Source organism: Antedon bifida, chromosome 8, assembly GCF_963402885.1.
Source record: "Antedon bifida chromosome 8, ecAntBifi1.1, whole genome shotgun sequence".
NCBI classification, from domain to species: Eukaryota; Metazoa; Echinodermata; class Crinoidea; order Comatulida; family Antedonidae; genus Antedon; species Antedon bifida.
This window is the reverse complement of record NC_136233.1, coordinates 13,771,962-13,797,640: the sequence shown is the minus strand read 5'-3', so window position 1 is coordinate 13,797,640 and position 25,679 is coordinate 13,771,962. Positions and strand designations below refer to the sequence as shown.

The 25,679-nt window shown below is 30.6% G+C and overlaps 4 protein-coding genes across 4 annotated transcripts; 1 reads left to right on the top strand and 3 right to left on the bottom strand.

Moving 5' to 3' along the window:
• Window positions 1-2: 2 nt before the first annotated feature.
• On the bottom strand, window positions 3-21,248 carry LOC144850244 (adhesion G-protein coupled receptor D1-like). Its single transcript, XM_078707483.1, has 17 exons — window positions 21,025-21,248; window positions 20,610-20,654; window positions 20,213-20,336; window positions 19,647-19,754; window positions 19,460-19,535; window positions 18,999-19,113; window positions 18,610-18,659; window positions 18,198-18,324; window positions 5,052-5,158; window positions 4,399-4,501; window positions 4,039-4,192; window positions 3,687-3,820; window positions 3,334-3,419; window positions 2,907-3,033; window positions 1,099-1,191; window positions 727-763; window positions 3-395 (listed from the first exon to the last, which is right to left on the bottom strand). Exons 1-17 carry the CDS (start codon window positions 21,133-21,135, stop codon window positions 367-369), a joined length of 1,626 nt encoding a protein of 541 aa, XP_078563609.1. The 5' UTR covers window positions 21,136-21,248; the 3' UTR covers window positions 3-366.
• On the top strand, window positions 6,412-7,932 carry LOC144850429 (DNA oxidative demethylase ALKBH2-like). The gene is made up of 3 exons (XM_078707706.1): window positions 6,412-6,777; window positions 7,043-7,185; window positions 7,519-7,932. Exons 1-3 carry the CDS (start codon window positions 6,412-6,414, stop codon window positions 7,814-7,816), a joined length of 807 nt encoding a protein of 268 aa, XP_078563832.1. The 3' UTR covers window positions 7,817-7,932.
• On the bottom strand, window positions 15,460-16,980 carry LOC144850428 (DNA oxidative demethylase ALKBH2-like). Its single transcript, XM_078707704.1, has 3 exons — window positions 16,615-16,980; window positions 16,207-16,349; window positions 15,460-15,873 (listed from the first exon to the last, which is right to left on the bottom strand). The coding sequence occupies exons 1-3, from the start codon at window positions 16,978-16,980 to the stop codon at window positions 15,576-15,578; spliced, it is 807 nt and encodes a 268-aa protein (XP_078563830.1). The 3' UTR covers window positions 15,460-15,575.
• Window positions 21,198-24,285, bottom strand: LOC144850980 (uncharacterized). The gene is made up of 6 exons (XM_078708503.1): window positions 23,757-24,285; window positions 23,213-23,395; window positions 22,985-23,110; window positions 22,526-22,626; window positions 21,932-22,151; window positions 21,198-21,511 (listed from the first exon to the last, which is right to left on the bottom strand). The coding sequence occupies exons 1-6, from the start codon at window positions 24,283-24,285 to the stop codon at window positions 21,198-21,200; spliced, it is 1,473 nt and encodes a 490-aa protein (XP_078564629.1).
• Between the last annotated feature and the right edge of the window lie 1,394 nt (window positions 24,286-25,679).

The window sequence follows — 25,679 nt, the reverse complement described above, 5'->3', positions numbered from 1 at the left end:
ATTGAATTGAGAATACTGGTAGGCTATTTCAGTTGCAGGTTCTACCACAGGACCCAATACGTTCTTGTAGTTTTCGCATACAGTCCTGTACAATACTGGTATGGTTTGTTTCACAACATATGCTTCAGACATGGTAATAAAGACACAGGTAAGAACAAAGTATTATCTACCTCCCTCTTTAAATCTCAAACCCACAGCTTTGCAACTCCGGGAATGGTTCCTATTATGTTACAGTGGTAGATATTAAAATGTGCCTCTGAATATTGATATAGCTCTACCTCAGAGAATATCAATAGAGACCAGTTGGTATAGATTCTTCTACATTTGGCATCAACGTAGGCCATCGTCAAATCGTTCAATATAGGCCTAATGTTGGCTTGTGGTCATTGGTACCACTTGAAAAGAAAATTTAAATAAATCGGTAACTAAAAAATACACAATATTATAAATATACTAAATTGTATGCAGTACTATGGCTCTTTGGCCATACCAAAAATAACAGAGACAATAAGAAGGAGACTGGCATTTGCTGGAAACTGTCTTCGCAGTAAAGAGGAAATGATTTCAAAACAAGGAAGGCCAGCTCTCACATACATTGATGTAATGGAGACAGATACTGGTATACAGAGAGAGGAACTGGCGGTCACAATGGCAGATAGGAAATTATGGAGGAATCTAGTCATATAAGTTCGGGTCTCGGACTAAGTAAGTAATATTGGAAGTTACCTTGTGTTGTTCTTGATCCACTACTTTTAGAGTGACCCTACAAATAAAAAATATATTTTTTATTTGTTTTATTTTAATCTTGAATTTAATTTTAATATTTAAGTGTTACAATGTTATAGAGCCTCGTGGATGAACACCTTTCTGGTGAACAATTTTTTTTCCGTTGCAAAAATAAAGATTTTATTATTATAACAAACTATTTTATGTTAAAATGAAGTCAATGCGGTTCTATGAATTTATATAAGGTTCTCTTTACTGAAATACAGGAATTAAATGCGGTAGGCCTATATTATATTATATAATCAGTATTTCTTTTTGAAGATCTCTGGATCCGAGCGTTTCGCTCCAAATTTGAATATAATCAAACCTTACCAGAAAAGTATTGTCGACCTTCTTGCAACGACTACAAAAAATGTTTTTAATTTCACCGTTGAAACAGCAATGAAATAAGAAGATGAAGAATCCCTAGAATAATAAAATCACAAAACAGAGTTGTATTATAATGGTCGTAATATAACAAAGACGCTATTAGTATTACTGTATACTTTTACTGAAATTATACAATTTTGAAATGATATAAAACCAGTGTTACATTATTACTAAAAATTCAATTTAGATTTATTCAAAATATACATAAATTGCATTCATCACAGTCACCATATACATACATATAATAATACGTTCTATATTATAGTACGTGTTGCATAACGGTACGTGTTTTACATAACTATACGGAGCGAATTTGGACGCTGTTTTAGGAGACCAGTGGCCGTATTCACCAATTACTTCACGTGAGATATTTCCTTAAAGATGTATTGTCCCTTTGACTAATTCCAAAAAAATTATAAAAAAAAAAGATTTCGAAAAAAAGTGGGTTATTTTGAAGTATCATAATAAATGAGTAAAAAAAATAATTCAACTGAAATACAGACGTTTTTTTGTTATTAATAGAGAGGTTTCGCAACCTTACGAATACGATAACGAAAACGGATACGTCACACATTTGTGAAACTTTTGAGCTGATCCCCATTATATATTCGTAAAGCGTATTCGTGTTGACGAATATCACCAGTCATATTCGTAACTACAAAACGAGTATAGTTTTTGATCTATTTTGCACATTTTGCATTTGAATCAGGAACGATTCATGATTATAATATAATTATAGATTTATTGAAAGTAATTTACTAAAGTAATTTACTAAAATGTTAGGTCAATTTTGATAAGTAGCAGTTTTTAAAGTCCTCACTCGCTTTGATGTTACGCTAGGCCTAGGCAGCCAAGCACCAAGCAACACGTACCCGCGCTTCGCTCAAATTTACCGCAGTCATATTTTAGACGGCGCTCTCAATATTTCGTTGCCATGCGAAACAGATTTTTACTGACTTACGAAAACGAATACGTGTGCGTGACGTATCTGTTTTCGTTTTCGTATTCGTAAGGTTGCGAAACCTCCCTATAGGGTCTTTCACACCTGTTCCGGCACGGTTCCGGTCCGGCGAATCGAACATCAATGTTTCGTTTTCACGACGCTCCACGCGGCTATGCGCCAATCAATATGCGCGTAGCCGCGTGAAAACGAAACATTGACGTTCGATTGGATTTTCCGGCGCCGGACCGGAACCGTGCCGGAACAGGTGTGAAAGACCCTTATTACCAGTCAAAGTTTTCGATCAAAACATATCCCATAATGCAACGCGCTTGTTTGGCTATTCTGTATGCATAATCATAAAACTTCCTCGCGATCTGTGTGAAAACACCTTCTCAACTGTGACGTGTTGTAAACAATCCTAATTAGCATCATGCATAATGCATACTTTGTTTACTTTCCCTCGCGACGAAATGTAATCAAACTAATTTACCTGTTAATTACGTAAACTTGTTGTTTTGGTTCGAATTTTCGACTTAGTGAATAACTTTAATATTACTTTGATATGGCCAATTTAAATTTAGAGTATTTTGACCTTCATTTTTTGTGTTTCAAGGGACAATACATCTTTAATTATTATTATTATTTAGTATTTCACTTAACTCAATAAGTATTTCCCTTAAATTGTATTTACATAGGAGATTTGTTTTTAATTTTAAGGGTAGACCTAAATGTGGTGAATATGGCCACAGGTTCTCATATACTGTTGCCTGAGGTTTTTAAACATACAACTCGGATATACGAGGCTTACCTGAAGTGAATTAAATATAGCAAACAAGTATTGAAAGAACAACGTCTCATTGTTAAACGTGAACAAACCGAATACCCACGTTAGTCCAAATATAGGCAGTAAAACTACGGCTGCACGTAACGTACGCCTGTGTAGATACAAATGCATGGAAAACGGTAAACATTTACAAAGGTAGATAAAATACTCATTTTATCTGAAAAAAGTATTCTCATAAGCCCGATGGTCGGCTTTTCGACTTCTGTCTCCACTTTACCAGTGGACAGATTGAATTGGTCAGTCTTGACCTCAAAATCCGTCCATATTTCGTACATGATATAAACGCGAAGTAAGGAACCACATTTTTGTCTGGTCCAGTCCAAAGTAAAGCTTTACACGCCCCCATATCTTGCTCTCTCTACTTTTATTTCAAATAAATCAAACGTTTTACCGTATTTGTTCTCTTTTTGGCTTCGACTTGATTGACTTCACATTAGTGAATGTCTTTAGGACAATTGCAATCAACATTGCATTTAACTGAAAGAAAAACACAAAATGTAATTGTCATGTAAATAAATATATCACGGAATCTTAACATGTTATTATAAAATGTAATAAAACGATTAATATAATAAGTATAGTACAGCACAAGCGTATACAAAACTTACGGTTGACAATTTAAATTTTCGAAAGTTCGTCCCGGAATTCTGTTGGCAAGATATCCTACTCATAGCCAACAATACTATATATATACTAATACTACGTCACTCAACTATTCAATTCAATGGTCAAATCCATACATACCGATATAATGGCTATAACTGGGGCAATAAAGGCCCAGACTGTGCCCTTATCAATGGCCAGCCAGCATGCAGTATCCGTACCGTAGCCCTCAAGTCTTACAGCCATGGTTATAATCACTATGATTGCAGGAACTCCTGTCAAATAGATACTGGATATTAGAAAATGAAATATGTACACAAATTTCCTATTACTTAGTACCCATTTTAAATTTTCGATTAAATAGGAGTGTCCCCAGAATTGGGGTGTCCCAGAGGAAAAGTTCTACTTCTAGATAAAAAAACAAAGCGGCTAAAACAACCGTTTAAATGCAATGTTATCGCTATATACTTTCGCAAGCTAAAAAAATGCTTACCCCATCCTATTGGGTAGTAAACATAAAAATGTCTCTTTGATCGTTGATTCAAATTGCGTACTTTACTGTACATATGCATCGCTTCCACCGCCATCCACATGAACACCACAAGGAAGAAATAATGCATGAAAATGGCAATACCAGTGCACACATTCTGAACGGGGAAAAGTGTAAAGAAAATACAATTGTGAGTATCTTCTAACTTTAATATACCGGTTTAGAAACAACCTTGTTTTTTATACATTTGCGGAACTGTGGTATCATCGAAAAAACATGTTATATAGGCCTACTGGGATTATCTTAAGTTTAATAATTACTTAATTGTCATTTATTATACATATTTATTTTATATGCGCTTACTTTATTATCGGTTTGCTCGATTCCAAATAGAAACAATGAATCTGCTATTATCAAGGCAATCACGAGGTTGATGTGAATCGACGTGCATTCATAATTCAATCGTCTGAAACAACAATATCATTATCAGCAATAATCATATTGATGATGATAATGATGATGATGTTGATACCATGGAGGAAAGTTATACCTGATTTTGGTATTATACATGTTCCTTAATTAAAGTTAAAATGTCAATAGACAATTTCCAAGGACATAATGGAAATTACTAAATTTAGACAATATTTACCTAATACTTGGGGAAAACGATCAAATTTATATCACACGTTACCTACACATTATCTAAATTGGGTTGTTGTCTTTAGGTCCAATGTAATTAAGCTAATAGATTTTAAGTGTCTTCAATATTAGTATCTATAGCAACTTAATAGTTTGAACATTGGAAGTATCATTTTACAATTTTAATTTTCAATGAGCTAATTCATCGTGGTTTAGTAAAAGAGTTCATTTTCTTTATTATTTGCATTAGGCCTGCTAAAGCTTGGTTTCCACTAGGACGCAAGGCAAGGACGTAAGCGTAATGTAAGCGAATTGTCGCTTGTGATTGGTCAACTCACTTTCGTTGCTATTCATTCTAATATCAATATGCCACTTACTTGAAATAGACTATCATTACAATAAGAGTTATAATTAAGGAGAATAAAGACAGTGAAAGTCCAACGTATGTTATTATACTCAATGCGGCCTCATTCACATCACCAATCTAAAATAAATGAAATCACATATATATCTTAATATACAACTATTTTGTACGCGATTTATGGCGTGACTTTACTGTGTTGCGTATCTACGCAAACGATAGGCGTATTGGCATAATACGCAATATAATCACCAATTGATTTGAACTAGGTCCAATAGGAAAGTAGTAGATAAGGTACTTCAGACCCAAAATGAATTTTCCTGATTACGTAATATCCGCCGGGTGTTTTTATAACAATGGTTAACAATGGGGATAGTATAAGACAGAGTATATCATTTCACTATAATAATAATAATAATAATAATAATAATATTTATTCGGTCATCAATGTAAAAATAACCAGGAATGAGAATAGGCTAAAGCCCAAACAGATTCTGCACTCACTCCATACAATACAGTCAGTTAAAGATAAAACCATATACAAGAAAAATACAAATAAATTATACATTTCACTAGAATTGTTATATAGATAGAAGTGAGACAATATAATTTTTGTAAGATTTGATTGATGTATGCCGACATAATCCAAAGACATAAGTTATTTGATCCGGATATTATAACAATGACTAAAACAAAAAGATGAATGAAGTTAAATAATAAGTATGTCTTGATTGAACTATACCGACAAGTAATTAACCATCTTCCAGTCGGGAAAGGAATTTCACACCTTTTTGTCAAACTAGTCTGATATGTAGACAGAGTTTCATTTTAGGATAATACAGTCGTTTGGACAAAGTTAATGAAGTTAAATAATAAGTATGTCTTGATTGAACTTTACCGACAGGTAATTAATCATCTTCCGGATTTGTAGGGGTAGGAATTGAAAAGCAGTGACTCGGGGTGTTTGACATATTAAAGTTTAATGTGTGCCGTTATGATGTTACTTTCACTTTTTTGATGATTTTTGTTTTTCCAATGTTTAGGTTTATTCTCATTTAAATTGGTTACGTTTACGAAAAGATTTCTTTGTTTCCCTTTAAAATAAAACAAAAAGAATTGACATACTAAAGTTTAATGTGTAACGTCATGATGTTAGCAATAATTTACAGTGGCGGGTTTTTTAAAGTTAGGCCAAGGTGTCGCGGTATAGCCCGGTAAGGGTGTTCGAGGAAGTGATGTCATTTAATCCTAATTCAGTAAAATTAATAAAACAAAAACAAAAATTAAGTAGGGACGCTACTTACTATAAACTTAGTGTATATATACTGGAGTAAAACATCATTTTAATAATCAACCTGTACGAGTGATCTACCAGAATGAATGCCTATAAACCAACAGTTGGTTTCACTCATTCCAAAAGAAAATCCACAGAATGCAACGTACCTTCTGAAAAGGTAAAGGATGACTACACAAAGGAACCAACAGAGGCACGTAAAAGTAATGAAATAGATTTCACTCGGAAGCTAATCAAATCAGATAAGCAGCAGATGATTTCCCCATATTTTAAGTTTCCAGTGCACAAAATATCGAGAGAAAATTTAGATTGTGATTACATTCAACTTCTTGATAAAAGCTCAGCTGATACTTTGTATAAACAATGTGAGGAAGAGATTGAATATTTTACAGGTGATCTTGCAAAGGTGAAAGTGTTTGGTAGATGGTTTAATATACCTAGAAAACAGGTTAGTTTCTCTTTATTTTTTCTTCATGGTTTCATGACGTTAATGTAGGCTACATACTATTACGTTTAAAAAGATGCATTTTTACATTTTAATTACCGGCCTACCGCACTGTTTTCGTTTTATCCAACAGAATAACAGTTAACCAAGCCTACAGCACTGTTTTCGTTTTATGCAACAGAATATTAACAGTTAACCAGAATCCAACTGATTATAATTGTATATACATAAGAGAAACATTTTTAATAGTATGTTTCAACTCTGACAGGTTTCTTATGGTGATACGGGTTTAACATACACATATTCAGGCAATATAGTGCCAGCCTTGCCATGGCCACCGTTCCTGAAAGATCTTCGAGATTATTTGAAAGAAGTCACAGGGTTCTACTTCAATTTTGTTTTGGTTAACAGGTACATATTTATTATATATCTATATATGTTTATATTTGTTTTAATTAAATAATGCAAAGCTTCCTTATGGTTACATTGTTTATACATTTTGTACATTTGATTTATTCTCAATTTTACTCTCAAGATTGTATAATTGAACAATATCAGTAATCAGTCTTTTCGTCAACTATTAGAATCTCTCACTTTTTTTATCTGCACAAAACTGTGTTTAATTACGTTGTATGGTTTATTGTTTTTATACTAAAAAGTTAAGTGCAAAAAGGATATTTATTTTCTAGCGTAGGCCTATATTACAGTACAATTTTTTTATTTTAATTTTTGTTTCTTTACTAGATATGCAGACGGTAATGATTCTATTGGTGAACATAAAGACGATGAGAAAGATATCAACAAATTTAGTTCAATTGCGTCCATTTCATTAGGTCAAACACGATTGTTTAGATTTCGCCATGGTGCTACACGTGGAATGAGACACAAAAGAAGTATTGAACCAGTAAATGTTGATCTTAAACACGGTAGCTTACTATTGATGAATTATCCAACTAACGAGTATTGGTACCATTCGCTGCCTAAAAAACCATCCATCAAACTACCAAGAATAAATCTGACATTTAGAGATATTAAAAGATGAGAAAAGGTCAGGATTACTTTAGAACGCAAATCTTATTAGCAACAATTCATGAACAATTGTTCTAAATGTAATAGTTACATGTATTTGTGTTTTATCAAAATGTAATGGTTACCTAGCATACATTATTATTGGCGGCTGTCAAAAAACTATTTTTAACAATTCATTTCTTGTATCTTCCTTTTTTATTTATTGTAAAAAATTTTGAAATAATTAGTAGCATGGTACAAGGAATCGGCCCGGGAAAAAATAACAACAACTAATTTAATTCTTCTTTTTCTGTTGAATTATTATTATTATGTTTGTGATGTGTATTGCAATAGATTTGTTTAATGAAATAAGTTAATTATGTTTTGACTTAATTTATGTCAGTGTAAATTTGTAAAAGTAGTTTTCCTATTTTAATTCATGGTAAATTTATTTCTTGACTTAATTTAATTTGTTTTCTGTTCTGTTGAAGTATTATTATTATGTTTTGTAAAGTGTAGTGCAATAGAATGTGTATTGAAATAAATTTTGTTTTTTAACAGCAACAATAAAAATGAAATTTGATCTTTGCGTGTTATTTAACTCCTGTATGATGTTTTTCTAATTTATTTATACCAAAAAAAAAAAAAACAAGTTTTTGAATTTGTTAAATGTAATTGCAAAAACACAAATGAATGTGATTAAAAAATATTCTGTTTACTTTTTTTTTTTATTTGAAACAGCAGTATTTTTAACAGTAGTTATATTTTATATATAATAAGTGATATTACAAAAAATAAACATACAAAATGTATAAAGCATAGACTTATTAAATTTAAATACAATTTCTTTATTTCAAAATGAATTTCATTTTCTACGTGTTTTCAATTTTAAATCTTTTAAGAAAGACACAATACGTACTGCTAAAAAAAAAACGCACACAAAAGAAGACAAATTTGAGACGCACGGTATGTAACGACACTTTCAATAAGAAGGTATATTATAAATGTATTTTTACCAAATTTATAAAGTAAATGGTTATTATTAAGAAATATACATTTTAGATAAATGATAACACATCTAAAATTAATTAGAGAGATCAATACAATATTGTGTTCATGATAATTTGTTTTGATGACTAGAGGAAACATCTGAAGAAATTCAACGAAAAACAAGCGTTAACACCATACCAGTCACTAAGAATGCTACTACTCTGAAAAAAACATCTCCCTTCCTACACAGAAACAAATTCTGAACGAAAATAGAAAATAAAAAAAAAAAATAAAAATTAGTAAACGAAACACGCACATTATAAATAAAATGAATAATTTAAGAATATTAGTTAAACTACGCACGAACAAAAAACGAAACATACTAACCGATTCATCGTCATTACAAAGTTCAAATAACGAAAACTTTTCCTTGAAAAATCCACAGGAGACACGTTTTACATTTTCTAACTGCAATTCAGTGTCACATTGTGTCGCAACACATGTACATACAACGAGTCCTGTCACAAGTCTGCCGACATTTATTTTTCTATCGCTCATCATTTGTTCTAATACATAATACAGCGCTTCCGAAGAAATATCTTTACACAATTCTAACACATTAAAATTGTTTTCCAACTCTTTACAAGCACGAATAGTACTCTGGAGGATGGGTGAATTCAAAACAACTAACCCCGTCAATTTATATTCAATGTATGCTAAAACCACTTCCTCTAAATCAACCATAACGCTCGACAAACAATTGATAATGGATGTAATGGTCAAGAAAGTTACAACTTAAAACATTTATTTTTGTTTTTTAAAAAGAAGTTGTAACATAGAAACTAATTTTGTCAGGAAATGTATTTTTATCATTTATGTGGTTTATTTGTGTTTAGAAAGTTACAACATTAACATTTAATTTGGTCAAAAATGTGAATATACGGAGCCGATATTCAGTGTCACATTGTGTCGCAACACATGTACATACAACGAGTCCTGTCACAAGTCTGCCGACATTTATTTTTCTATCGCTCATCATTTGTTCTAATACATAATACAGCGCTTCCGAAGAAATATCTTTACACAATTCTAACACATTAAAATTGTTTTCCAACTCTTTACAAGCACGAATAGTACTCTGGAGGATGGGTGAATCCAAAACAACTTACCCCGTCAATTTATATTCAATGTATGCTAAAACCACTTTCTCTAAATCATCCATAACGCTCGACCAACAATTGATAATGGATGTAATGGTCAAGAAAGTTACAACTTAAAACATTTATTTTTGTTTTTTAAAAAGAAGTTGTAACATAGAAACTAATTTTGTCAGGAAATGTATTTTTATCATGTATGTGGTTTATTTGTGTTTAGAAAGTTACAACATTAACATTTAATTTGGTCAAAAATGTGAATATACGGAGCCGATTGTAATTTTTAATCCTTAGTATAGTGAGAGAATTTATAGACAAAAAAAGAGCGAACGGAAATTAATGATTGCAGATTAAACATATAGAAATGGATTGAAATTGGAAATCCACATGATCAAAGAAAAGAAACCCATTGTTTCGACAGAAGCTAATGACATTTACAAAGGATGACACAGTTTGAATAGAGTAATTACCGTATAACATAATTAAATTTTACACCACCAATACTACCGGGGTGTTTAGGATCGTAATATACTTTTCTTAAGTACTCATCCATACTCATTACCCTCAATCACCCAAATGAAAACTTAATAAATAAATCAAATACTTAAATAACACGCAAAGATCAAATTTCATTTTCGTTGTTGCTTTTAAAAGAAAAAACACAACCTTTATTTTAACACACATTCTATTTCAATATACTTTACAACCATAATAATAATAAACTTTACCGAAAAGAAATAAGAATTATAAAAATATATAACATTAATTTAAAAAAAAAAAGTGTTAAGATAATATTTAAATTTGTACAAATTACAATTGGTTAAGAATCTTATTAAAAAGTTCTGAATCATTTGTAATCAACTTTATGGCTTTATCGAACGCATCAACATTGATACAACGTAAATGAAAGTAGTTTAGCGCCCATTCAAAATGGGTAGAGCTATTGTCCACAAGTTTCAAATGATTGTGAAAAATATACATACGAATAAAACAGCTATATATATATATAAAAAAAAAAATAATGATTCAGTGTTATAATTTTATTTACCTGTCATTATGTTAAATAAAACATATTCTAAATTAAATTTATATCATGTTAGATATATTTTCAAGAACATTTGTTACATAAAAATTAAATTTGTAAAGAAATTTGTTACATAAGATAAATTTGTTAAGAAGTTTGTTTCATAAAAATATTTGTGTAGATAAATTTGTTACATGAAAATAAATTTTTCAAAATAATTGTTACATAAAAATAAATTTGTAAAGAAATTCGTTACATAAATTTATTTTTTACAAGAAGTTTGTAACAGAAAATTATTTTGCTAAGAATTAGTTGCATCAATTGATTTTATCAACCGTATGTAACATAAAGAATTATTTTGTTGAAAAAAATATTTTGTCATTCAGTCCATTTGTTCAATAGGCCTAGTTCGTTTAAGTTTTTAAGAATTATTTGTGTAATATTCTTGTATATAAGAGAATTTATTTTTAACCTTTGTAATTATTTTGTAAATATCATTTATGCAATATTTTTGTGTGTAAATATTTGAATTTATTTATACTTTTTGTATGGAAATAATTATAAATACTGTTTGTGTTTACATGCGTGTCATAGTAGAGTCCGCAGAGACCTACAGATTTAAATTTAGAAATTCAAACAGAGTTAAAGATATGTCCATCAGGGAATGGCTGAATGAGCTCTCCCATTATTTAAAATGTTGGATGAAATAGGCTAATGTAAAAGAAGATCATTATTTATAACTTGATAAAATGCCTGCAGCATCATCTTCTTTTACATTAGCCTATTTCATCCAACATTTTAAATAATGGGAGAGCTCATTCAGCCATTCCCTGATGGACATATCTTTAACTCTGTTTGAATTTCTAAATTTAAATCTGTAGGTCTCTGCGGACTCTACTATGACACGCATGTAAACACAAACAGTATTTATAATTATTTCCATACAAAAAGTATAAATAAATTCAAATATTTACACACAAAAATATTGCATAAATGATATTTACAAAATAATTACAAAGGTTAAAAATAAATTCTCTTATATACAAGAATATTACACAAATAATTCTTAAAAACTTAAACGAACTAGGCCTATTGAACAAATGGACTGAATGACAAAATATTTTTTTCAACAAAATAATTCTTTATGTTACATACGGTTGATAAAATCAATTGATGCAACTAATTCTTAGCAAAATAATTTTCTGTTACAAACTTCTTGTAAAAAATAAATTTATGTAACGAATTTCTTTACAAATTTATTTTTATGTAACAATTATTTTGAAAAATTTATTTTCATGTAACAAATTTATCTACACAAATATTTTTATGAAACAAACTTCTTAACAAATTTATCTTATGTAACAAATTTCTTTACAAATTTAATTTTTATGTAACAAATGTTCTTGAAAATATATCTAACATGATATAAATTTAATTTAGAATATGTTTTATTTAACATAATGACAGGTAAATAAAATTATAACACTGAATCATTATTTTTTTTTTTATATATATATATAGCTGTTTTATTCGTATGTATATTTTTCACAATCATTTGAAACTTGTGGACAATAGCTCTACCCATTTTGAATGGGCGCTAAACTACTTTCATTTACGTTGTATCAATGTTGATGCGTTCGATAAAGCCATAAAGTTGATTACAAATGATTCAGAACTTTTTAATAAGATTCTTAACCAATTGTAATTTGTACAAATTTAAATATTATCTTAACACTTTTTTTTTTTAAATTAATGTTATATATTTTTATAATTCTTATTTCTTTTCGGTAAAGTTTATTATTATTATGGTTGTAAAGTATATTGAAATAGAATGTGTGTTAAAATAAAGGTTGTGTTTTTTCTTTTAAAAGCAACAACGAAAATGAAATTTGATCTTTGCGTGTTATTTAAGTATTTGATTTATTTATTAAGTTTTCATTTGGGTGATTGAGGGTAATGAGTATGGATGAGTACTTAAGAAAAGTATATTACGATCCTAAACACCCCGGTAGTATTGGTGGTGTAAAATTTAATTATGTTATACGGTAATTACTCTATTCAAACTGTGTCATCCTTTGTAAATGTCATTAGCTTCTGTCGAAACAATGGGTTTCTTTTCTTTGATCATGTGGATTTCCAATTTCAATCCATTTCTATATGTTTAATCTGCAATCATTAATTTCCGTTCGCTCTTTTTTTGTCTATAAATTCTCTCACTATACTAAGGATTAAAAATTACAATCGGCTCCGTATATTCACATTTTTGACCAAATTAAATGTTAATGTTGTAACTTTCTAAACACAAATAAACCACATACATGATAAAAATACATTTCCTGACAAAATTAGTTTCTATGTTACAACTTCTTTTTAAAAAACAAAAATAAATGTTTTAAGTTGTAACTTTCTTGACCATTACATCCATTATCAATTGTTGGTCGAGCGTTATGGATGATTTAGAGAAAGTGGTTTTAGCATACATTGAATATAAATTGACGGGGTAAGTTGTTTTGGATTCACCCATCCTCCAGAGTACTATTCGTGCTTGTAAAGAGTTGGAAAACAATTTTAATGTGTTAGAATTGTGTAAAGATATTTCTTCGGAAGCGCTGTATTATGTATTAGAACAAATGATGAGCGATAGAAAAATAAATGTCGGCAGACTTGTGACAGGACTCGTTGTATGTACATGTGTTGCGACACAATGTGACACTGAATATCGGCTCCGTATATTCACATTTTTGACCAAATTAAATGTTAATGTTGTAACTTTCTAAACACAAATAAACCACATAAATGATAAAAATACATTTCCTGACAAAATTAGTTTCTATGTTACAACTTCTTTTTAAAAAACAAAAATAAATGTTTTAAGTTGTAACTTTCTTGACCATTACATCCATTATCAATTGTTTGTCGAGCGTTATGGTTGATTTAGAGGAAGTGGTTTTAGCATACATTGAATATAAATTGACGGGGTTAGTTGTTTTGAATTCACCCATCCTCCAGAGTACTATTCGTGCTTGTAAAGAGTTGGAAAACAATTTTAATGTGTTAGAATTGTGTAAAGATATTTCTTCGGAAGCGCTGTATTATGTATTAGAACAAATGATGAGCGATAGAAAAATAAATGTCGGCAGACTTGTGACAGGACTCGTTGTATGTACATGTGTTGCGACACAATGTGACACTGAATTGCAGTTAGAAAATGTAAAACGTGTCTCCTGTGGATTTTTCAAGGAAAAGTTTTCGTTATTTGAACTTTGTAATGACGATGAATCGGTTAGTATGTTTCGTTTTTTGTTCGTGCGTAGTTTAACTAATATTCTTAAATTATTCATTTTATTTATAATGTGCGTGTTTCGTTTACTAATTTTTATTTTTTTTTTTTATTTTCTATTTTCGTTCAGAATTTGTTTCTGTGTAGGAAGGGAGATGTTTTTTTCAGAGTAGTAGCATTCTTAGTGACTGGTATGGTGTTAACGCTTGTTTTTCGTTGAATTTCTTCAGATGTTTCCTCTAGTCATCAAAACAAATTATCATGAACACAATATTGTATTGATCTCTCTAATTAATTTTAGATGTGTTATCATTTATCTAAAATGTATATTTCTTAATAATAACCATTTACTTTATAAATTTGGTAAAAATACATTTATAATATACCTTCTTATTGAAAGTGTCGTTACATACCGTGCGTCTCAAATTTGTCTTCTTTTGTGTGCGTTTTTTTTTTAGCAGTACGTATTGTGTCTTTCTTAAAAGATTTAAAATTGAAAACACGTAGAAAATGAAATTCATTTTGAAATAAAGAAATTGTATTTAAATTTAATAAGTCTATGCTTTATACATTTTGTATGTTTATTTTTTGTAATATCACTTATTATATATAAAATATAACTACTGTTAAAAATACTGCTGTTTCAAATAAAAAAAAAAAGTAAACAGAATATTTTTTAATCACATTCATTTGTGTTTTTGCAATTACATTTAACAAATTCAAAAACTTGTTTTTTTTTTTTTTGGTATAAATAAATTAGAAAAACATCATACAGGAGTTAAATAACACGCAAAGATCAAATTTCATTTTTATTGTTGCTGTTAAAAAACAAAATTTATTTCAATACACATTCTATTGCACTACACTTTACAAAACATAATAATAATACTTCAACAGAACAGAAAACAAATTAAATTAAGTCAAGAAATAAATTTACCATGAATTAAAATAGGAAAACTACTTTTACAAATTTACACTGACATAAATTAAGTCAAAACATAATTAACTTATTTCATTAAACAAATCTATTGCAATACACATCACAAACATAATAATAATAATTCAACAGAAAAAGAAGAATTAAATTAGTTGTTGTTATTTTTTCCCGGGCCGATTCCTTGTACCATGCTACTAATTATTTCAAAATTTTTTACAATAAATAAAAAAGGAAGATACAAGAAATGAATTGTTAAAAATAGTTTTTTGACAGCCGCCAATAATAATGTATGCTAGGTAACCATTACATTTTGATAAAACACAAATACATGTAACTATTACATTTAGAACAATTGTTCATGAATTGTTGCTAATAAGATTTGCGTTCTAAAGTAATCCTGACCTTTTCTCATCTTTTAATATCTCTAAATGTCAGATTTATTCTTGGTAGTTTGATGGATGGTTTTTTAGGCAGCGAATGGTACCAATACTCGTTAGTTGGATAATTCATCAATAGTAAGCTACCGTGTTTAAGATCAACATTTACTGGTTCAATACTTCTTTTGTGTCTCATTCCACGTGTAGCACCATGGCGAAATCTAAACAATCGTGTTTGACCTAATGAAATGGACGCAATTGAACTAAATTTGTTGATATCTTTCTCATCGTCTTTATGTTCACCAATAGAATCATTACCGTCTGCATATCTAGTAAAGAAACAAAAATTAAAATAAAAAAATTGTACTGTAATATAGGCCTACGCTAGAAAATAAATATCCTTTTTGCACTTAACTTTTTAGTATAAAAACAATAAACCATACAACGTAATTAAACACAGTTTTGTGCAGATAAAAAAAGTGAGAGATTCTAATAGTTGACGAAAAGACTGATTACTGATATTGTTCAATTATACAATCTTGAGAGTAAAATTGAGAATAAATCAAATGTACAAAATGTATAAACAATGTAACCATAAGGAAGCTTTGCATTATTTAATTAAAACAAATATAAACATATATAGATATATAATAAATATGTACCTGTTAACCAAAACAAAATTGAAGTAGAACCCTGTGACTTCTTTCAAATAATCTCGAAGATCTTTCAGGAACGGTGGCCATGGCAAGGCTGGCACTATATTGCCTGAATATGTGTATGTTAAACCCGTATCACCATAAGAAACCTGTCAGAGTTGAAACATACTATTAAAAATGTTTCTCTTATGTATATACAATTATAATCAGTTGGATTCTGGTTAACTGTTAATATTCTGTTGCATAAAACGAAAACAGTGCTGTAGGCTTGGTTAACTGTTATTCTGTTGGATAAAACGAAAACAGTGCGGTAGGCCGGTAATTAAAATGTAAAAATGCATCTTTTTAAACGTAATAGTATGTAGCCTACATTAACGTCATGAAACCATGAAGAAAAAATAAAGAGAAACTAACCTGTTTTCTAGGTATATTAAACCATCTACCAAACACTTTCACCTTTGCAAGATCACCTGTAAAATATTCAATCTCTTCCTCACATTGTTTATACAAAGTATCAGCTGAGCTTTTATCAAGAAGTTGAATGTAATCACAATCTAAATTTTCTCTCGATATTTTGTGCACTGGAAACTTAAAATATGGGGAAATCATCTGCTGCTTATCTGATTTGATTAGCTTCCGAGTGAAATCTATTTCATTACTTTTACGTGCCTCTGTTGGTTCCTTTGTGTAGTCATCCTTTACCTTTTCAGAAGGTACGTTGCATTCTGTGGATTTTCTTTTGGAATGAGTGAAACCAACTGTTGGTTTATAGGCATTCATTCTGGTAGATCACTCGTACAGGTTGATTATTAAAATGATGTTTTACTCCAGTATATATACACTAAGTTTATAGTAAGTAGCGTCCCTACTTAATTTTTGTTTTTGTTTTATTAATTTTACTGAATTAGGATTAAATGACATCACTTCCTCGAACACCCTTACCGGGCTATACCGCGACACCTTGGCCTAACTTTAAAAAACCCGCCACTGTAAATTATTGCTAACATCATGACGTTACACATTAAACTTTAGTATGTCAATTCTTTTTGTTTTATTTTAAAGGGAAACAAAGAAATCTTTTCGTAAACGTAACCAATTTAAATGAGAATAAACCTAAACATTGGAAAAACAAAAATCATCAAAAAAGTGAAAGTAACATCATAACGGCACACATTAAACTTTAATATGTCAAACACCCCGAGTCACTGCTTTTCAATTCCTACCCCTACAAATCCGGAAGATGATTAATTACCTGTCGGTAAAGTTCAATCAAGACATACTTATTATTTAACTTCATTAACTTTGTCCAAACGACTGTATTATCCTAAAATGAAACTCTGTCTACATATCAGACTAGTTTGACAAAAAGGTGTGAAATTCCTTTCCCGACTGGAAGATGGTTAATTACTTGTCGGTATAGTTCAATCAAGACATACTTATTATTTAACTTCATTCATCTTTTTGTTTTAGTCATTGTTATAATATCCGGATCAAATAACTTATGTCTTTGGATTATGTCGGCATACATCAATCAAATCTTACAAAAATTATATTGTCTCACTTCTATCTATATAACAATTCTAGTGAAATGTATAATTTATTTGTATTTTTCTTGTATATGGTTTTATCTTTAACTGACTGTATTGTATGGAGTGAGTGCAGAATCTGTTTGGGCTTTAGCCTATTCTCATTCCTGGTTATTTTTACATTGATGACCGAATAAATATTATTATTATTATTATTATTATTATTATAGTGAAATGATATACTCTGTCTTATACTATCCCCATTGTTAACCATTGTTATAAAAACACCCGGCGGATATTACGTAATCAGGAAAATTCATTTTGGGTCTGAAGTACCTTATCTACTACTTAGGAAAATAGGCATAAGCGCTTTACCGGATAGGAATACCACTATTATTAAATACAAATATATAATATAACTTAAAATAAAAGATAAACAAAAATATGACAGGTAAGTTAGGCCTACTGTACCTGTACATCAGTGGCTTGTAAAAGAATGGAAAAGCTGGTTAGGTGGTAACAGTGACACGTGGTATGGGTTCGATTCACATTACTGACATTGCATCCGTCTGATGACCACACTCCTTCTGCTGAGTACCTGAATGAATAATATTGGATATACGCTTGTTAAATCAATAAAAAAGTAAAAGTTCATAATGACACAATATGATTCTGCTACAACCATCTTTTAGTTAGAAGATTAATGTCAATTCATAAAGAGATCTTGTCATCTTCTTTTATATTTAAAAGGTGAAAACACAACTTTGTACAAAAGCAAAATAGCAAGATTAAACACGAACGAAAATAGCAAGATACTCCTATAAACGTGTTACAAAATAAATAAACACATAAAGTTAAACTACATGTGTATGAGTTATCTTACGTTTCGTTGTATTTCCAATAAACACAATGAGTTCCTGATTCTGTTGCATCCTACGTAAAATTATTTTAAAAATCTCGATTAAACTTGTTATTAATATAATAAATGAATACAATGTTGTATTAAATCAGCCAACAACAATCTTCTTGATACAATGCAACAAAAAGACGACGCGCGCGCACAAATCACATTGTTATCAGTATTTGTACACGCTGGTATTGTCTCTGACGATAATATGGTAAATACTGTATAATATTGTATTTAATATCCGGGCCAATATAATGGAAATAAAAGATGATTGTAATTTAATATTATACTTAATGATAATCATAATAGTATTTTTTGTTAGTAGGTTTGAAAGAATATTGCATAGAATATAAATTATTCTTTACCTGATCCAAGTTTTCGAATACAATTTCTATAGGTTCGTCAAAAATCAATGGTTCTTCATTATCCAACTGAACAGTGATAGATATCATCCGTCCGTTTACAGAGTACGTTTCATTCCTACAAATTGTACAATTTTAATAAGGCTTGAATGGGTAAATATCATCATGCATCATCTTGTTTGTTTACTGTGCACAAATATAGCAAAATAGTAGAGCATAGGTTATTAAACTGTTCATTCTATTCATTTTCACCTATATTGAGATGGATTTCTGTTTTATTTGATAACTGCTATTATCATCATTTTTAATTTGGCATATTTCATCCTATCTATCCTAACTGTATGATCAGAAAGATGTGCTGGTATGATAAAACCAAAATGGTAACGTAATGTAAGAATGTTTTTGTTTAACATAGCTAATCAGTATGCCATCAAAAATATAAAGTGTACGATGGTATGACTCACTCTTCTCCTGTTTCCAGTAACGCATTAAGATTATGACCAAACTCTGAGTATATGACGTGAGATATCGCAATATCATCTTTAAAACAAGTGAAAATTAAAAATAAAATTCATATCAAAATATCAACGTAATAAACCAGAACAAGATTATTTTAACGTAATAGATAGAAACCATGTATATAACAGTAACCTGTGAAGTTGTCTGCAACAGCCGTTTTGGGAATGTCAACGTGCACTTGATTTGCTTGATGAATCGAGCCATCGTACACCAACCCATTATCTACCGATATTATCACATCTAAAATAAATTAAAGTTGACAAATTTGATTTAATTTACGACAACGATTTTGTAAAGATGCTTAACAAAAGAAACATTCAGTGCAGTGGATGTGTTCGTCATAACAACAATTCAGCAATAACAAGTCAACAATAATTATTCAGTAACAAAAAGTCAGCAAACAATAATATTCAGCAACAACAACAATTCAGCAACAACAATTCAGCAGCAATAAAAATTCAGCAACAACAATATTCAGAAGCAACAATTCAGAAACAACAGTTCGGCAATAACAACAGTTCAGCAACAACAATTCAGCAACAACAGCAATTCAGCAACAGCAATATTCAGGAACAACAACAATTCAGCAACAACAATTCAACAACAGAAAGAATTCAGCAACAACAATTTTCAGTAGCAACAACAATTTTCAGTAACAACAACAATTCAGCAACAACTCAAGATGTGGACATACTTACCAAATGCAACACACGACGCAGTGATTGTGATGGTCTCATTCGAAGCGTCTTTGATACTATTTGCCAAAAGTGATACCGTATCCTCAATTTCGTATATCAAGGTACTTAAATCATCAGAGGAACTCTTAGAAAAAAAAAACCATACTTCTCTTTATATTTATAGACTTCTTTTGACTGTCTGCCAAATATTTGTTTTATTGTTTCTCTGTTTCTTTCCGTTTAATCGTAATAGCAATTCGATTTTTACTTGTCGTTAACTTACTCGTTACTTATTTGTATTTCATTTTTTTTTATTCTAAATGATAATTTAAAACACGATTTTCGTTCCATTGTATGAATTTAATTAGAAAAATGAAATAATAAATTGAACAAGAAAATGTAAAGAAAGAAACATTACCGTATCTGTTTCATTTACTATTGAATCAAAGTCATCAACAACATCCTGAAAGGAAAAAATGCCTTTTATTTTATCGTATTCTTTTAGAAAGACTAACTTGATATTAACAAAATAATGTCGTCACTTACTTCAAGCATACATTATGTTCATGCTTCATGTTACACAATTTTCAATGATTATTGATTGATAACAGAAAGACCACAAACAATATCTAAAGTGTAGTTTGAAGGCAATGATTGTTTTTCAAATAACGTTTTCATGAACATGAGAAAACATGCAGTAGAGATAAAAGAAGAAATATTGAAATATCGAATACGAGGCCACTTCTAATACCAACTTCTTCCCAATTAAGTGTGATATTAACTTCCAATTTGTTTCAACTAGGCTATATAAAAAAAATATATCACAACTGAACCTCTACAAACTCAGTCTTCTCATGTTTGCTTCTAAGCTCAGAAGGTGGTTTATCCGCTATCTTGTTCTTCACCTCCATAGTTGATTCTTTTATTTTTTCATGCCCGGTCATTTTACTATCATCTGGTCTGGTACTTCCAGGAGGGACTGAAAAAATTAATATGACCACGACAGTCACAGTATTTTAATGATTTCATACACATCCTCATACGTGTTATGTCTTATACAACATACGTAACCCCGCACAAACTTACGTGTTACACTTCCACTAATATTAACAGTATGCATCGGTGGGTCTGGTGAGCTTGGTGGTGGTGGTGGTGGTGATTGGTAATTGGTCGCTGGTTGGTGGCTGGTATGTGGTTGGTGGTTGTTTGTGATGGCTGTTGATCTTTTCTCCGTAGTAGTTTCGTCTTCTTGATCACCCGCAATAATTGTACCAAACGTCATGCCTACAGACGAATATACGCCTACGTTGTTGTACGATCCTGCAATAAATAAGTTAATGATATTCGCAAATTCGAGAAGAACCTGCGTGGGATTAAAATAATATTAGAAGGATGCAAGAAATATAGATTACTCTAGTCTAAATAATAATAGACAGCTTCCGGTCATTCAGCCGATTTTCGGTACTTGATCTATAATTTGTACAATTATCATCGGCAAATGCTATGATACAGTGTCACATATGACGCCTACCATCAGCAATAAACCGTAACCATAACATACCATAATACAGCCCCACATGTGGTATTTTCATGTGGACATAATATAATACAGATAATCGGTTGATTGTCATTTAATTAATTAATTTAATTTGTTTATTATACTAGTAGTGTTCAGTAAAACTTTCTAGATTTTCATAAAAATCAAAGAATATATATTCATTCATATATTAAGTGACTAACCTGTAAAATTGGTATGAATAATACCATCTTCACCCGTATCATTCCCTATGCCGCCCGATACATCAGATTGCAGATGTAGGTCGTCCACTTGTAAATCCAAATAAAACAATCTAATAACACCACCTGCCCCGCCTCCACCACAGTAAAAACTTGTATTTTGATGTTCGTAAGAGCTAGAACCACCAGATGCATTCAGATATCCACTCTTTCCAAGTATAATCTAAACAAAATCAATAATGAATAAAATTAATAAATTATGAACTCATAGATACCGCCATTTAACTTGTCTGCAAGATAATGTATGTAAGATTTTAAAATGTTAACAGTAATTGGTTTGTATTTGAACTGTTGGTATAACATGTTACTTTACAATATTTTGTTCTTATTTATTTGTATTTTCAAAATGTTTACTAAGAGACCAGGCCTTTAAAGTCTATACAGTAACCGATGGCACGGAACTATATTTTTCATGTCCAATATATAGGAAAATGCTGTGACACAGTAACATATGTATGTACAATAGCTTTTGGCGGGAAAGAAACAAATTATTAAACGATTTTATTTCTACAGAAAAGACACACACATCGATCTTACTATGTCTGCTATGAGTTGTATCATTCCGCCGCTACCTCCACCCTTACAATTAACATAATCTTCCATTTGGCCATTCTCGCCGTTAGCACTCAATGAAGAATCTTTATTTTAATATAAATAAACAAAATATACATTTGTAGGCCTATTCATAATATAAAATAACTTATAAACTAATTTATCTTTAATAAAAGTATGCCTTTCGGTTTTTAAAAATATCGAATAAAACATTGATTCCGTTAGAGAGTGGGAAGAGAGATAGAAAGGAAAAGGGAGAAAGGAAAAGAGATAGAAAGGAAAAGGGAGGAAGGAAGAAAGAGATATGAAAAATGAAAGAGGAAGAAGGGGAGGGAGGGAGAGAGAACGCGGATAAAGAGAGAGTGAACGAACGAGAAGACGGTGAAATATTTTAGAAAGTTTTTCGAATTAAATATTACAAACATATTACATTTACAAACTTACTGATGAAAATGGAATTGCTGGCTGTTATTTGCATAGCTCCGCCTCCACGTAATCTATTATGTGTATGTAGACCTTCGCCTGAACCTTCGCCTTCTGTTGATGTACCTTGCTCGAAACATTCTCCTCCTTTAAAACAAAGTTTGCATTATTTGTTGTACTTTTTAGCTTTCATCGCAGTAGTTAATTCATTAATAGTTTTTTTTAACTATACATATAATATAAACTCACCAGCGCTTCCTCCAATTAAAGTTTGAGTATAAGCGTATTCAGCACCATATACGTACGATACACTACCGTCAACATACGAGGAACTGGCGCCGCCGGTTCCACCAAAGCCTCCCCCAGACGGAATGTTAGCCAGAAAAAACGGGTCACCGGAAGCACCGCCTTTACCTGGACCACCATATTCACCTTTTAAGCGATAAAATATTTTATGATAAATTGTTTTATTTTTTTGGTTGGACCAAAATTGTAAATGGTGCTGGTAGGCTCGGCCTACTAGACTAAGTAACCTACAGTTTGCGTCGTTTTCCGTATAGCTGTATTAAAATAAAAGTTCTTTTTACCTTTTGCTTTCTGTTGTTCTATAAATCACATTTTAATCACAGTGAGGAAAGTTAATTTAAATACATTCTACCAGACTGTGTGAACAGCAATACTTGGTACATCCAATTAACACGATAAAAACATTTTTATTTCAACTTATATCTTTAACAATTACTAGTTTAATAGCAAATCAAGGTGTATTTTGTCGACTAATTTCTAATCATACCTCCATAACCGCCAGCATAGTTATCGTCGTTTTCGCCATTTTCTCCATTTATATTTATAGGAACACTGATAGAAATGTTACCATTCACCTCAAACCTGAACGCGTTAGGTCCTATAACTTGTATGTCCAAATCGTCAATGAATTTTACCGATTCTGTCATGTAAAACACCGCAATCAGGTTTTGCCATTCGTGAGAATATTCGTCAACGAAAACAGTGTTTTCGAAAAACCCATTACATTTTGAGATCATTCGTACAACATAGCCACCTTCAACGTACATTTCTTCAATGTATGTTTGGTTTAGAATACATCCGGTGGTCACATTAACAGCACATGGTAAAAATGATGAATTGTTGGTATCATATACTAATGATTCATTTGATAGTGATGATTCATTTGATATGTCCAAATACCAAATGACGGGGCAATCTGTGTCCACAACAAGAACACCATTCGTTATTTCATGGAAATCTAAAAATAAAATAAGAACAATGTTGTATTGAGAAACGGCAAAATAGAATTCATTCATTGTTATTAAACAATCTGCATATTTTATTTCCACCCCTTTTTTAAATATCTTAAATTCTTCAATTTCTCGCGGTATTTTTCCAGACAAATTAATGCGCGCTATTGTAACTCCCGTCTTTAAATCCGGTAACACCTCTGAAATCAGCAACTACCGCCCTATTTCCATTCTCTCTATTTTTTCGAAATTATTTGAACGCATTATATATGATCGAACTTATTCCTTTCTTCAAAAGAATAATGTCCTTTTTCAGCATCAGTTTGGATTTAGAAAAGGCTACTCCACCTCAATGGCACTTATTGAGCTGACTAACTATATTTTAGATGCTTTTGAAGAAAATAAATTATCCATTACATATTGATTCGGTTGCTTCGAAGGTTTCAAAAAATATAGGAATTATCTATAGGCTTTCTCACTATATCCCTTTAACAATTTTGCGTTTATTATATTGCTCTCTTATTTTGCCCTACTTAAATTATTGCAATATTGTTTGGGCTAATAATTACAAGACATCTATAGATAGACTTATTATTTTACAAAAAAAGGCCATTAGGCTTGTTACCCATTCGAATCGTCTTTCTCATACTTCCCCTATTTTTTCCGTTCATAATTTTCTTAAATTAGCTGATATCAATCTTTTTCAACAAATGTCATTTATTTATGACTCTTTGACAGCTGATTCTCCTTCATCTCACCTTTTCAAATTTAATCATAAAGTTCATAATTATAATACTCGTATTGCCCAAGACCTACATTTACCCAAACCAAGACTCACTGCCTTTAAACATTCAATCAGATATACTGGTCCCATGAATTGGAATAAAATTCCTTTTCAAATTAAACATTCGGCTACTAAATTTTTATTTAATAAAACATTCAAATCTTTCCTCATTTCTAAATATTAATGTTTTCCCCTGGTGATGCGTGTTTCGTGTGTGTCTGTGCATGTTCTGTTTGTGTTGTGATTCGTGTCCTGTAAGTTTGTTATGTACCTGTGTGTTTGTGGTTCTGTCTAACTTATTTATTACTTCATTGTGTGGGCTTCCAAATCTCAGGCTTGCTTTCCTTGGATTGCCATCTTTTTTTCGACATGTTGCTGTTCTTTTTATATAAGGTATTATTTGATGTTATCAATATATTAAAAAAAAAAAATAAAATAAAAATTATTTATTTATTTATATATAATTTACACAGTGCTATGCAACAAAATTGATTTGTATTATATGTATGTGTGTATGTGTATCATCTTTATCGTTTCAAATTAAATAATTAAATTTCAGTATATCACCGGGCGGTTTAGAATAATGTTCTTTGCCTGTTGTGTTTATATATATATATATATATATATAAATAAAATAACAGCAGAAAACTTGGTTACTTCAATGAAGTAACCAAGT

Excerpts from the sequence above, each read along its gene's own strand:
- LOC144850429 (XM_078707706.1), top strand. The coding sequence starts at position 6,412 with ATGAATGCCTATAAACCAACAGTTGGTTTCACTCATTCCAAAAGAAAA. Across the intron at positions 6,778-7,042 it reads TTAATATACCTAGAAAACAG|GTTTCTTATGGTGATACGGG; the intron begins GTTAGTTTCTCT and ends CAACTCTGACAG. Across the intron at positions 7,186-7,518 it reads AATTTTGTTTTGGTTAACAG|ATATGCAGACGGTAATGATT; the intron begins GTACATATTTAT and ends TTTCTTTACTAG.
- LOC144850428 (XM_078707704.1), bottom strand. The coding sequence starts at position 16,980 with ATGAATGCCTATAAACCAACAGTTGGTTTCACTCATTCCAAAAGAAAA. Across the intron at positions 16,350-16,614 it reads TTAATATACCTAGAAAACAG|GTTTCTTATGGTGATACGGG; the intron begins GTTAGTTTCTCT and ends CAACTCTGACAG. Across the intron at positions 15,874-16,206 it reads AATTTTGTTTTGGTTAACAG|ATATGCAGACGGTAATGATT; the intron begins GTACATATTTAT and ends TTTCTTTACTAG.
- LOC144850244 (XM_078707483.1), bottom strand. The coding sequence starts at position 21,135 with ATGACCGGGCATGAAAAAATAAAAGAATCAACTATGGAGGTGAAGAAC. Across the intron at positions 19,755-20,212 it reads TGCGTCGTGTGTTGCATTTG|ATGTGATAATATCGGTAGAT; the intron begins GTAAGTATGTCC and ends AATTTATTTTAG. Across the intron at positions 4,193-4,398 it reads TCGAGCAAACCGATAATAAA|AATGTGTGCACTGGTATTGC; the intron begins GTAAGCGCATAT and ends TTCCCCGTTCAG.
- LOC144850980 (XM_078708503.1), bottom strand. The coding sequence starts at position 24,285 with ATGAATGAATTCTATTTTGCCGTTTCTCAATACAACATTGTTCTTATT. Across the intron at positions 23,111-23,212 it reads TTTAATTGGAGGAAGCGCTG|GAGGAGAATGTTTCGAGCAA; the intron begins GTGAGTTTATAT and ends TTTGTTTTAAAG. Across the intron at positions 21,512-21,931 it reads TATTCATACCAATTTTACAG|GATCGTACAACAACGTAGGC; the intron begins GTTAGTCACTTA and ends TATTTATTGCAG.